The sequence below is a fragment of the Aythya ferina genome (genome assembly GCF_964211825.1).
Source record: "Aythya ferina genome assembly, chromosome: 13".
Classification (NCBI taxonomy): Eukaryota; Metazoa; Chordata; class Aves; order Anseriformes; family Anatidae; genus Aythya; species Aythya ferina.
Genome location: NC_140311.1, coordinates 16,853,728 through 16,868,006, shown reverse-complemented (window position 1 = coordinate 16,868,006; position 14,279 = coordinate 16,853,728). Strand labels below are relative to the sequence as shown.

Below are 14,279 nucleotides of genomic sequence, written 5' to 3'. Positions count from 1 at the left end.
CCCCTTTCAGAGACATGTGGATGTGGTGCTTAGGGACATGGTGTGGTGTTGGTCTTAGTAGTGAGCTGATGGCCGGGCTTGATGTTAAGGGTCTTTTCCAAACTGAACGCTTCTGTGACTCTAGGACAGGCTGCTCTGCTTCCCGGGGCTCTCCTCGCGGCACTGCTGGCAGGGGCAAAGACATAGCGCGGGTGCGCAGACACCGCGCTCTGGGCTCCTCGTCTGGCCTTAAACTAGGGCAAAAACAATAATAATAATGATAATAATACTGTGTGCAGCGACCCGTGTGACTCCACCAGCCCCACGCGTCCCTCAGCGCCCCTCAGCGCGGGCCCGGCCGTTACCGCCGCTCCCCTCACGCCTCAGCCGCGCCGCCAGGGGACGCCCTGCGCCTCAGCGCCCGCTGCCGCCCGCCCCGGCTGCTCGGGCGGGGAACATGGCCCTGTCGCGGGGGCTGCGCTGCTGCCAGCGGGCCTTCGCCTGGCTGCCCGTCCTCATCATCGCCCTCGTCGTGCTCTGGTCCTACTACGCCTACGTCTGCGAGCTCTGCCTGGGTGAGCCGCGCTGGGGGCGGGCGGGGCGGGGAGGGAGCGGCCCTCAGCGGGCCCCGGCCTTCGGCGGGGGGAAGGGGGCCGAGCCGGGCTGTCAGCCGCGGGCCCGCTGTCTGTGTGTCTGTCTGTGTGTGTCTGTGTGTCTGTCGGTGTCGGGGGGGACCCCCCGCTCCTTGTCGCCTGTCCCCCGGGGGCTGCCGGCAGCGCTGCGGCCTCCGGGGGAAGCGGGGGGATGCGGGGGGGATGCGGGGCGCCCTGAGGAGCCGCTGTGGTAGCACGGGGGCAGCAGGGACAGGCAGAGCTGCAGCTTAACGCAGCCCTGAAGCCACAGAGTAAGTTGTGAACTTTCTGCTGGTTCTTGCGCCCTGGCACGGGGTGGGTGCAGAAAGCCTTCCCTCGGAGGGGCTGGCAGAGAGGGGAGGCAAAAAGCTGGGGGGGTCCCCTGGGGCAGGGCACAGTCAGGGAATGGGGCAGAGGCTCTGGGAAGGGCACCTTGGGCTGTGTCTGGCACAGCAGCCTGGAAGGAGGTGACCACAGGGGTGGTGCTGCAGTGAGAGCTATTGTTTCTTCTCCATGGGGACAAAAAAAAATAAAAAGCAAAGCTTTCATCTGGTTTAATTTGCAGCTCCCAAGTACTCCGTGACGTTTCACTCCATCTCTAAAACTGGGGGCTTTTTCTTTTGGGGATTGACATGGAGCGATTTCTCCAAAACGCACGGCAACATCCAGCAGCTCTACAACCATTGACTAAACCACGTGACAAAAAAAATTAAGATACACTCCTGAAACACTGTGTAAATACAGTACTATTTAACACTGCTTAATTCCAAGTCTCAGTGCAGCCGTCAGACGAGACTGCTGAATTAAGTGGGATTTGGATTGGGATTGTGTTATTCTGAAAATACGCCTTAGACTGGCAGGAGCCCAGCACATTGCCTAGGCTCACAGCTGGAAATCACTGCTTTACCCACAGCTGTCTGCTTTTTTTTTTTTTTTTTTTTTTTTTTTTTTTTTTTGCCTCACCCTTCTCTCTCAGGTATTTTATTTGCATGTGGAAGAGGTTATCTATACAGAAGTCAAAATGAGTAAATTGAGTTATAGGATTTGAACCTTAACTATTGGCATATGCAGTTACCTGAAAATCAGTGCTCAGGACATTCCCTCCTGCCAAAATACCCGACATAAGGAAATTTATATAAGGGTTTCTCTGGTGGCTTTTCTTTTTCCTTCAGATTCCCTTTGTGTATTGCCATTTTAGCTGTTGCAGGCATGCAAACTGCAGACACTCTGTTTTACTTCCTGATCTTCATCTTTAGCAGCGCATACTGCTGAGGGTTGAAATCAGTGCGAGGTGATGTCCTGCGATGCCTCGTGGTGCTGGGATTTAAATGCTCGGTGACTGGTACAGCCAGCAGCTGACACTCCGGAGCAGGCCGTGGCTGTGTGGTGGTTGCTGCCACAGTGGCCACGATGACCTCAAGTCCTGGGATAAAACTTCCGTGTAATCTTTGCTTTGGAGTTTGCTCTTTTCTCAGGAGAGCTCTGCAGCAAGTATGGTGTGAACTTCAGGAGGGAACAGAGCAGTATTTGTGAAAATCTGATGTGCTCTTTGTAGGTTGATTTGCAACAAATGAAAGGAAAAACTGAGTTTCCTGACACTCTTGTTCATCTGTAATTGAGTGCAGAGAGGCACAACAAATATTTGGTCTCTTTTCATTTCCATTTTTGTATCACGAAGATTGCAGATCAAAGTTGTTTATTAGCATGGTTTTGAGGACAGCTACTTTTATTAGTTACTATTCTGATTTACCTTTTCCAAGGTTATTTGTTTTCAAGTAGGATGACAGAGTGAGTCTTGAGGGGTAGAGTCTCTGCAGGTGCTGGCCACAGGCTAGAAATGAAAAGCTGTGATCTCAATCTTTTTTTTTCCCATTGGTGTTAAAAAAAAAAAAAAAAAAAAAAAAAAAAAAAAAAAGGTCATCACAGGTAGGTGAAAATCTTTGGGTCATTTAACAGTACCACCTTGTTTCTCTAAAATCACTGTGACTCTGGGAAGTGAGCTGTGGCCACTGTGTCCTTATCATTTCTGTTAAACTTGGATGATGGCTTTCACTGACTTTGAAAGTAGTCAGGATGAGTAGCTGCGGAGCAGTGCACGCGTTGCTGCTTGCTCTAGGTAGCTTTGTTAGTAGGGACTGTTAGGATTACAGTCAGGCAAGGAGGAGTTGTAAAAACTCTGCGAGTAGGAGCTGTGAAAACTGTTGTGTTGTTACCACGTATCCTTTGTGTCTGATAAAGCAAAGCCAAGACAACAGCTAATTTATTTTTATGCTGATGGAGAAATGAATTGGGACATGGCTTACTGTGGAGGATCAAGACCACTGAGAGATCAGTGGAAAGCAGGCTTATGAGTACATCCATACAGATGCTGCTTGGGCAGTTGCTAGATAATCTTGGCAGTATCAGGGCGACAGGACTGTCACCAGTGGATTTGTTTCTTTGTATATTAAAAGTATCACAAACAAATATACATGTATGTGTGTTTTATATCAAGGGAAATTGCAGCATAAGTAGCAGTGAATGAACATCTTGTGGGTGTCATTTGTGAGTAAACAATTCTTATGGATACTTTGAATGCTAACCAATAGGATTTTTTAGTCTGCTGTGTTGAATATGGACTTTTTTTTTTTTTTAAATAAATCCAAGTTTTTATAGTTAGAAATGTCATTTGGCACAAACCTTACTGGGAATACTATTTGCTCTGTAAGCATTTTTTTTTTCTTTTTCAGTGACTCTCAGCAACCCTGTGGAAAAAGGTATGTACATTTAATTTATAATGTGATATTAAGTGCTTGTGTAAAAAGATTCATGAATATTTTAAATAAAATGCCCAAAATACAGTCCAGGATTTTTTTTTCAACTTACATATTCTTGCAGTGTTTCCCTTCTGTAATTACACATCATCAGGACGTATATACATCATGGGTTGTTAGAAATGCTGTAACTTTCGGATATATTGGGAAATACCCCAGTTTAGTTTCAGTATATGAACAACATGAAAAGGCCATGATCTCCTTCAAAAAATATATATAAATAAATTAATTAATTAAAAACAACTATACACATCTGTCCCTATACGCCCACACGTCTCTTCTTCCTTTCTATTTTAGGTTTCCAGAGCTGCTTTTACAAGCTAAACAAAAAAGATCAATTCTGTTCCGTGGCTTGCCTTTTTTTTTTTTCCCTTGTTTTATTTAATCTTGCATTGAAAGCTATTTCTTATGCTTTGTTTAGGGAGGCTTTTGCAAAAACAAATGTTTTTGGTTTCAGTTAGCCAATAACCATACATCAGTAGGAACATAGTAACTGAGTTACTGCCACAGAGGAGTTGGAGCAAAGGTTTCTGTGCCATTATTGCTCAACCTGTGCATTTCCCAGGTGCACTTGGTCGTGCACCCCTGAAAGCCCTGAGACAGTGTCGGGTGGTCACCAAACGCCTCGGGCAGAGCAGCAAGATCACTTGCTGAGACCTTTTCTAGTGCTGCATTGTTGGAGGCCACAATGTGTTCTAAGGGTAAGGAGTTAGTGGCCATTTTAGTATTCATCTGCTCTCTGTGGTGTTAGGCATTTGGCTCATATCGATGGCCTCTTACCTCCATTTCCTTTGGCATGGTTGTGAAGTGGAGCAGAAGGTGTTGCCGTTTTCAGATGGCAAACTGTTCCATGGAGAACAGTGCCAGCTAACACTTCAAGGATCCTCTGGATTCCTGCATTAAGTGAATTCTCTTTCCACTTGAGGGCTGTCCTAGTACTTGAAACTCTTATACAGAAAGTGTGATGTTAATGATTGTTCAGCAAAAAAAGTTACTCGTTGCCAAATATTTTCTTGCATCTCTAGGTCAGCTTCCTGTAATATATGCTGTTTTGCTTTATCAGTTTAACAGTTGTAAGATTTTTCCCCTTAAATACTGATTTAAAAATGATTGGGCTCCATCTACACATAGAATGAGGATTACATCTCAAACTTAAGAGCGCAGTAATGAATTATCATTGATTCATGTGGTCAGTCCCACAGCCCATCACATTCCTGTGAGGTGTACTTTGTGAGGTGTGCCATCTCTTCAGAAACTCTCAAACTACTTTCACACAGCCTGCAAAATTAGGAATTTTTTGGATTTTTGGTTTCTCTTTCCACTAGTAGTAGTTACTTTTAATCTTAGTTTGCTGAATTTGAAGTTTAAAAGAAACAGAGGAAATGAAGATATTACTGTAATTACGTAGTGTGTTTAAATAAAACTGTTTGAGATGTCTTAGTGAGTGTTCACTATTAAAGAAATAAATAGTTTGTGTAGCTGAAGGATAATTGTCCTTTCTGAATGTGACTTTCTGAACCACAATATGCCTTGCACATGCCCAGAGGCTTTGTATATTGAAATAAGGTTACTCTGAGGCATGCTGGATTTCATGTGGCCATGTTGTGTCCAGTGGATTACAATTCTTTCTCAGTAATCACAAGACATGTTTTCCTTACTTTGAGGGTGTTTTCCTGTTTTATCTTATCAACTCTGACAGGCCAAAAGATGTTGAATAAGACATTTGACTTCTCTGGTAATCTAAAGCTCTGCTGGAGCATGCTTTTTCTTTCAAATATTGTAAGTGGTGAAAAATGCGTTGCATGGATGAGCAGTACAGGGATAACAGGGTACTGTGAGTATAAGTGCATTCAGTAGCAATGGAATCCAAAACTTGGAGATGCTGGAGTATCGCTGTATTTAGCCTTCATGCTGCTCAGCACCAGCCAGTTCTGTTTTGCCTGTGCCCAGGATGTGGAAAAGAGGCAGGAATCCTGCCATGCCCGGTGGCAGTGTTGTCGCCTGCCCTGTGGGTTGACATCTCTCACAGCTGTGTGCTTCTCTGCCCATACAAGTGGGCTGGCTGGAGATGGGGAGGTTTGTGAGATTGGTGTCCCCTCACTGCAGCCGCAGAGCCCTCAAGTTCTACTGACCTCTTGGCCCTAAGATTTAGCTGTGCAATAAAACTGGTTGAAATACAAACCTTCTTTTTTTCCTCTTTTTTTGTCATTGTTTTGAAAGATTGGAATTGTGCCCATTGTAAATGAAACTTTTGCTTAAGACATTATTGTTCTGCTTTTGTTTTTTTGTTGTGTTTTTTTTTTTAGTGGCCTATCTTATAATATTCCATATTCTCTTTGTGCTCTTTGTGTGGACGTATTGGAAGTCTATTTTTACTCTCCCGGTGCAGCCAGGCAAAAAGGTAAGAATCCAAACACTTCGCATTCATTGTTGAGTGAAGCAGGGATACTAATGAAAACTCAAAGAAGATAACCTAGAGTTATCTATAAAAGCTGAGTAGTTTACTGTTCTGAGAATCCTTTGACTCCCCAAAGAGCATGATTTAAATCAGACACGGTGTTAAGTATAAAGCTACACTTTTTAGGTATTCCAGGAACAGGTAGGATTTTTAATGTTGAGAATAATAGGATTTATGATTATTACCTTACATATTTATAGTGGCTTTGATCTCTAAGCATTTAACAAGTTGGAAGTGAAATCCTGAGAACCTTGCTTAACCTAGCCAGACTGGAGTCCTGTGAGTAAGGAGCTATGGCATTATTTTTGTCTTCCTTGAAGATGTCACAGCACAAGTAGAAACAGGTGCATTTTTAATGGCAGTGGGGTTTCTTGATCTCCACAGCTGGATTGTTGTGGTGGGAACATTCTGTGTGCCTCCAAGGCTCAGCACTGCCTGTAGCCCTTTGCTAGTTGGGAGTAGGCTTCTTTACAACAGTTAAGCTCGTCCCATTTGTCAGACTTGTTCTTGTGACAGTGAGGAATAGAAGAATCAATTTAATTTTAAACATGATGAAATTACGATGTGACATGGCTGTGACGGTGAGGACTGTGGCTATGTGCATAGCATATGCGAGGTGATGGATAGCTCCAGTAACACCAGTACTTGTTACTTCCCTGGTCAACAGTATCATAAAAGATAAATACAAGAATATACTACAGTGAAGAGAAACGGGTGCACGGTGACAAAACCACATTATTTCGGAAGTTATACTTTAGCTAAGGATATGGTATTATTTTTTTGATGTAGATAACTTATTTTAGGGCAAGAGTATGATTTAGGGCGCAGGACAGTCAGGTAGACATTTGCTTCTATTGTTTTTCTGCCAAATATTTACTTTTTTTTGTGGAGGTCAGATTGAACTATTTTGCATTTTGTGTTACTGCTTTATAAAATACCAATAAAACATTGTGTTTAGAGCAATAGAAGAGGTGTGTGGCTCTTGAAATATTCATGGCCATAATCTAATCCAAATTACAAGAACACGAGTTTATAAATAACTAATTCCAGTGTTAGAAAAATATAGCTGGGGGACAGGTTCTTGCTCACAAGGAAAGTGCTTGAAATGTCATTATCACTGTTATTAATGCTATTTGTGAAAAAGTCGAAAGCAGCAACAGTAGTAGCAATTAGAGTATGTTGCTTTGTGATCTTAATTTCACTTCTGCATTTTTTCCTGATGTACTGTGTAGTATTCTTCCTGTCCAGCACTTACCCTCTCACTCTATCTCCTTAACCAATATATTTTCCTGTTAGATTAATCTTGTTAGAAGGAGTGTGGGATAAAAATGTTTCCAAACTTGACTAGATTTGAAAAATTCTCTCCTCTACCCATGAGTAACTGGTTCTCTCATGACTTCTGCTTTTAGTATCATATATCCTATGCTGACAAAGAACGCTACGAAAATGAAGAAAGGCCAGAGGTGCAGAGGCAGATTCTCGCCGAAATTGCCAGGAAGTTGCCAGTGTACACAAGAACAGGGAATGGAGGTCAGCTAAGCAGAGTTTTGTTTCTCTAAAACAAACAAATCAAGCAGGCTAAAGTAGCATATGCTGGCAATGCAGATTATAGTACATCCTGATGCCATTGCATACACTGCATAGCTTTTGTACTAAGATTTTTCATATCTTTCCTGTCAGGTTTTATGTTTGGGAAAACCAAAAAAAAGCCTTTAACGCCTGGTTCATCTTCAGTGGAGTACCAAGTTCTGGCTCTGAGTAGCAATATGTTACCCTTTGCACTGAGAGTTCAACAGCCTACTTACATTGTCTGAGTTTAATAGTTGCAGTAGTAATAATAATATACCAAAATCTGTAGTGATTTTTACTTTAAAAGGAGTGTAGCTTACAGATGCAGGGCATACGGTCCAAAAATCTATTCATTGAATTGTTCTGTGAGTAAATGTATCCTGCAGTCCTTTCCAAGCGTTTTTCAGACTGGAAGTTCTGGCCTGTTCATTTCTGTCAGACAAACCAGAGAATTCTGAAGTAAGGAGCTGCTGTATAGCCAATTATCAACATGGAATGTATTGAAAGTCTGAGTAAATGTAGAAGCCAGAAGGAAGTGTACAGTTCCATTTTAGTGGTTTTATGCTGATCGCATGCTTTGCAGTGAGGAGAGTTCCCTGCATGTACAAATCTCTAGAACTGCGAGCATTGCTTATCTGATTATGACCTGGCAGCAAATCTCAGCTGCAAATGCATTCATCTTTTACAGAGATAAAGGGAAAGAATGTAGATAGTTTGAAAATGAGCAGAATATTAACAAATATGAAAAAAAAAAAAAACTATTATTTGCTATTAACGTGTCTTTAATTACAGGTATTCGATTCTGTGATAGATGCCAGCTGATAAAACCAGATCGTTGTCACCATTGTTCTGTTTGTGCTATGTAAGTTAATGGATTGTTTGTCACTGAAATGAACGTACCCACTAAGTTATGCGAATGTGCTGGTTCTTCACGTATCTTTTTGCATACTTGGATGTGAAGGTACGCAAGTACCTCCGTTCCAGCTGCAGCCAGCAGCATATGTACGTGTGTGACAGCATGAAGGTTTGCATTCTGCTCTTTGTGGCCCTGAAGTGTTTGCAGTTCCCACACCTACAAATCTGTGAGCGTTAAGTTGATAGGAAGCTTGCTGTCTGATAAAAGATTAACTGATTGCCTGTAGCAGGTTAAATAAAGTGCAGTTTTTACTTTTTAATATAGTAGGCCTTTACAAGTGGTGTTTTGCAAAAGTTTTAAGTGCTCTGGGGCGGGAAGCATTTATTTATTTTTTTATCTTGCAGAATACCAAAGACATTGGCAGATCTTGAACAAATAATAAATGTTCCATCTTAAAATTATACCTACCTTAAAAAAAATTCAGCGAGAGTATCATCTTGAGTTTGTGTCATGTGGAAATCTGCCCAAAAAAGGGGGGGGCTTTTGCTACTGATCTGCAATTGCCAATTATGTACCAAATATAAGTCTTCCATTTTTCCTTTTTGTCCTTTTGCAGATGTGTGCTAAAAATGGATCATCACTGTCCATGGTATGTCCTAGATACTGGTTTGTAATTTTCTGAAAAAGGAGGCTGTTTAGATTTATTCTGTAGAATAGCGTCTGTATGCCTCTTTCAGTTTAGACCATATTGGGAGATTTATAAAATAATTACACTTTGAAATCGCCTGAAACATTTTTATTTTTGAAAGACAGATCATTCATGTTTGTTCTATTAACTACATGTAAAAAGCTGTTTTATAGATGTAATTTAAAATCCATCTGCTAATTCACTGTGACTATTACTCAAATTGTAAATGGACTTCAACTAACCCCTTAATTTTGGTTATGTAGTACTTTGAGCATGCAGTTGGTGGTTGCTTTCAATAATAATATTTGCATGCAATTTGTTTGTGAAATGAAGCCTGCCACCTGTGCGTGGTCAAAGATACTTTGTGTAGAATGGTGCATGGAAACATTAAGCTTTATTCTTTTTGAGAATTGCTGCTACTAAATCTCTTAGAGTTCTCCTTTTTAAAAAAGGAAGATCTCAGAAATCATAAGCAACGCAGACACTTCCCCACCTGAACACCCGCGGTATTCCTAAATTTAGGGTTTTTTTTCAAACATGAGTTGTGAAAGAAATGCCTATGTTTTTTTTCTGCACTCCCTTGTTTCATTTTAGAGTTGCCCTGTGCATGGAGAATTAGAATCAAATTTGTTTGATTTGTTTTATATGTAATCAAACAAGTGGTGAATCTGGTTTCTGAGCTGTGCTAATGAATAGAAGTAAAACAGAAATCCCAGATCTGATTACCGCTGCAGACCAGAAACAGACACGAGCAATTAGGATCTGCCTCTGTGACAAATTTACCAGAGTTAGCAACTTTAAAACAGCTCTCGACAATACAAACTGTGTTTTTACTTGGCAGAGTAAGTCTTCAAGTGAAAAGCAAAATGACTTCAGTTATATTTCGTTTAGACCACTAAGGGGAGCTGTTTATTGATGAAATTACATTGTATAATGAAGAGGGTTAATAACCTCCCCCACAATGTAGTACTTGCTGTGTTACAACTGTGCTGCGCATATCCTGATTCTAACTTTGCTTTTGTTCTCTAGGGTGAATAACTGCATTGGATTCTCTAACTACAAGTTCTTCCTACTCTTCTTAGCCTATTCTTTGTTGTATTGCTTGTATATTGCTGCAACAGTCTTCAAGTATTTCATTAAGTATTGGACAGTAAGTCATGGAATCTGGTAACTTTTTTGTATCTTCTGAGCTGGTGGGATTTAGGCACTCTAGTTACTTGTTTGTTTTCAGTCAGTGGAGGGTTTGTGTTTGTTCTATAAGGTGTGGGGTTTTTTTGAACCCGTATTTTGAGTGTAACTCCCAATATGTCTGAACTCCACACAGTGAGGAGAAAATAGACTTTGGGAATTTCTAATCACAGGGATAGCTTCTGGAAAACAAGTTCTTTCTTGTACAAATGTATATGAACATGTGTATCTTAGATTCTTTTGAATGTATCACAAGTCTATTAGCTTAGAAAACTCAAATATCATTCAAAAGAAGATATACTTCACTGAAAGAGAGCCCAAGATTGCAGTTTACTAAAATGTTGATTTTTCAATATACATTAGAGTATATCATCAGCCCTATCACCAGAGTCGGAGGTGTTGCATAGGGGTAAACACAGCTTGAGTTAGGTTAGCCTCTTCTTAGATGTAAATGTGGTTAATCTTCCCACATCAAAATACAGCTGTTGTTGGCCAGTCAGACCTCCTTATTGGGGAGGGAGAAGGACGGGTGTAAAAAGCCAACAACAACCAACTTCTACTGATTATAGAAATAGTTGTCTTCTAGGTAGAAATTCTTAGCTGTCAACATTTGATGTCTTTAAAGTGGTTGCAAGAATACCTCCTACGTAATTCTGTCTTATTACAGGAAACCATTAATTGTGGGTGGGTGTTTTTCTTTTATGTTGTTTCCTGAACCGCCTGGGCATATTTCTTTTATCTTTGTCTATATTCCTATCTTAAGGATGAGGTCCCTTGCCCGTAGGGATACAGCAAGTAAAGGAAGGTGTAGACTGCAGACCTGTAGACTAAGCCTGGGGTTGCCACCACACTACTCACTCTTAACTGATGGTTTCCAGCAGCTTCGTGTTTTGAAGAGTGTCAGCTCCCTTCTCTGTTCTGATATCAAAGCATAACATCCTAGCACTGATACGTACATATTTACTGAACAATGTCAAAAAAAAAAATTATTTTCTAATCCCCATATGACTCCTTTCTTGATTTAAAAGTTGATGGAAATAAAACATGCTTCTTATTCAGTTATCAATGGTCATTTATATGCAAGCAATACCACCTGGCAACTAAGCTAAGGGAGACCTTATGTCTCTGGTCTTTTTTCTTTAATGTCCCCTGTGCTGTCAGCTCTACATGACAGTGTTTAAGTAACATAACTTTGCTGTGCATTAACTTATTAATTCCTCTTTAAAAAAAATAAAAATAAAGTCTAATCACCTACAAAAAATGCCTCCTGAGATATTCATGAGACACTGGCAGGAATTATTTTTTATGCTAAGAAAGGCACAGAGACTTCAACTCTCTGCTTGCATATGTATGGTGTACAAATGCTTAGAGGAAATTTTTTTTTGCTTTGGGGTCCCCACAGCCCATCTGTAGATGTATACGTATAAGGAGGAGTTCAAGAGCTTGTGCCTGCCTGTTTCCCTGTGGACACAGGACAGTCTTGTGCCCAGGTGGGAAGACGGCATGATTTTACTGGCTCTGTCACATGTAGAAAGTTAGTAGCATACCACTCCTTCAGCTTTGGTTATGGGAGGGGAAAAGAATCAGATCACTTCTTTGTCTTTTCTTGCTTTTTATAGTAAGGTGCAACTTTTTGTATAATAGTTTGGTAACTTAAAATAAGTGTTCTAGAGGATATCTTTCTTCTCTGGGAAGAAAGAATTATCAGCTTTTATTTGTTCTTATCACTTGTTCTGTGTTTCTTCTCTTTCTAGGGAGAACTGACTAATGGACGTTCCAAATTTCACGTCCTTTTCCTTCTCTTTGTGGCGGTTATGTTCTTTGTAAGCCTTATGTTTCTGTTTGGCTACCATTGCTGGCTTGTCAGTAGAAACAGATCTACTTTAGGTAAGGCTCTTGTGTCTTGCTTAGGTGAGACATTCCATTAAGCAGTGCTGTAACAAGGAAGAGGGGAAAAAATATATTCTACTGTATGTTCTTGCTGGCTTGTGAGGGGAGGAGGATTTAAGGTCTTGGCACAGTGCTGCAGAAATTTCTTGCTGCAAATGAGCTGCATTTATTAGCTGATGTGACAAAAGCTTTGTTAGGGAAACTAGAGCTTTAAAGTGTAAGAGTCCAATTATACAAATGTTATGCATATGTGTAACTACATTTGCTGTGAAATGAGTGCAGCTTTTCAGGAATAATGGTTGTTTATGCTCATATGTTGGAGTGCATCCTAAGCCTGGTGAGGTTGGGAAAAACAGTGTCCATCTTCAGTGACAAAGGCAAAGAAATTAGGACTGTAAAATTAAGCTGTTGAAATTAAAATCTGAAGCAGTATGATTTTATGGAGTGATTTCTTTTTCTTTCCTCAGATAAGCTGTTCAAATTTTAAAGATTTTTGGATAAAGTTCTATAACAAAACAGTGTCAAGAGTTTGAGCAAATACTCAGATTTTGTATAATTATTAACTTTAAAACTCAATTTCAAGGGGCACTGAAGCTCATCTAGCCCAAAACATCAGACCTCTGCAGCAGCTTAGAAGGTAGATAAAATTGTTTCTAGTGCACTCAAGGTTCTCCTCCCCTCTCTTTCTTTTTTAATATCGTTTATCACCATAACAGAGGGCCTGTCTGCATATGTTTGTTCATTATATCATTAACGAATGAGGCAATTTAAGTCTCCAGTGCTACTTCTGCAGTATGTGTTGAAGACAGACCTACTTAATTCTGCAGGTTTTTGATTTAGAAATTTCTACCCCCTTTTTTAAACAAATTTAATTCAAAGATCTTCTAACTCTATTTTGTAGATTAAACAGACTGATTTTAGTTCAGTTTGATTATTCCATTAAGTTAATTTTCCAAGACCAAATTCCTGCCTTCAGTTTGAAAGTCTTTACAGGCTTGCAAAATAAGAAATCTATTATTTTCACACTTTGTGTCTTTGTAATGCTAGCTAATAATCTGGCAAATCATGTTGTCCTTAGATGGCTACAACATGCACAGTCCTGTTTCAGTGTATTTGGCATTGATTTTCATTTTTTCACTGAAATTGCATCTGTATGTAGAGGCTTTCTCAGCTCCAGTGTTTCAAAATGGCCCAGATAAAAATGGATTCAATCTTGGCTTTGTAAAGAATCTTCAACAAGTGTTTGGAGAAGAAAAAAAGCTGTGGTTACTGCCTATTGCCTCTAGGTAAGTAATAATCAAGTCAGTGCTAAAAGCTGATAGAATTAACTAAAGGGACTGACTTCTAAATCCCTTGTATGGCCTCACATGTTATGTCTATTACTGTGTGGCTTGGCTGCCTGCTATTGTACATCACTGTAAATGCACCAGCAGGCACCACCTGTGTTAATCCCATACACAAGAAGTCTGGAAGTGAAAGCTTTCTGTCAGGTAAACGCACTGCACAGGGTGTTTGAACTTTCTTTTTAGACTCCTGGCGACATGTGGATGGGTGTTCACTGCAAAGATGCTGATTTCTTCATCCTCAGACTCCTGTGGCTGAAATGATTTATGCTATTTAATTTAGGGGAAGGTGTCATTTTGGCACTTAGTCGACCAGCAGTAAAGTATACTCCAATTAAATTCCTTTAGTTATTGCACCCAATTTAAAATAACTTCATTGCACAGCAACTTGAAACTTTTTCAAGTAGTGGTGTATAAGATCTAAGACCCAGTTGCATCCCAAGTGCCATCTGTTTTCTGCTTCTAAGAATAGTCCAAGGGAAAAGATTAGCACAGGAAGCCTTGCTGTTAATGAAAGGCAGCACAGAATGCTAGTCAGAGGCACGTTAACAGAGTGTGTAGTAATCCTAGGGACAACACGCAGGTTATTTTCCTTGGGTAAGGATAAATTATCAGAAGAAAAAGGTACTTCAGCTAATTTACAGTTCCTCTGTATAGGCTGCTGGATGTTAAGAATTGAAATATGGGGCAGACCAATCTGTAACATCCTGTTTTTAACCTTGTTAGTTTATTTTACATGAATTTCAGTAATTTGTTTGATATCCATACACACAAACACATTTATATTTGGTAGAGTAAAGGAAAAACAGCTTTTCCGGTTTTAGATTTTTTGCATGGGGTATTTTTTTCCCATGTTATTTACA

The 14,279-nt window shown here is 40.4% G+C and overlaps 1 protein-coding gene across 3 annotated transcripts in view; it reads left to right on the top strand.

Annotated features, from left to right (window-relative positions):
• Positions 1–395: 395 nt before the first annotated feature.
• ZDHHC15 (zDHHC palmitoyltransferase 15) overlaps positions 396–14,279 on the top strand; it is a 28,251-nt gene continuing 14,367 nt past the window's right edge. The window contains exons 1-9 of one of the 3 annotated variants that reach the window (XM_084535029.1): positions 396–554; positions 3,341–3,367; positions 5,809–5,825; positions 7,292–7,412; positions 8,244–8,313; positions 8,924–8,956; positions 10,025–10,145; positions 11,938–12,070; positions 13,233–13,359. In XM_084535029.1, coding sequence (XP_084391155.1) covers positions 437–554; positions 3,341–3,367; positions 5,809–5,825; positions 7,292–7,412; positions 8,244–8,313; positions 8,924–8,956; positions 10,025–10,145; positions 11,938–12,070; positions 13,233–13,359 — 767 coding nt within the window. In that variant the 5' untranslated portion in view covers positions 396–436. Of the gene's footprint in view, positions 555–3,340; positions 3,368–5,730; positions 5,826–7,291; positions 7,413–8,243; positions 8,314–8,923; positions 8,957–10,024; positions 10,146–11,937; positions 12,071–13,232; positions 13,360–14,279 lie in introns of all 3 variants that reach the window. The other 2 variants (XM_084535028.1, XM_084535030.1) reach the window with 2 other exon arrangements.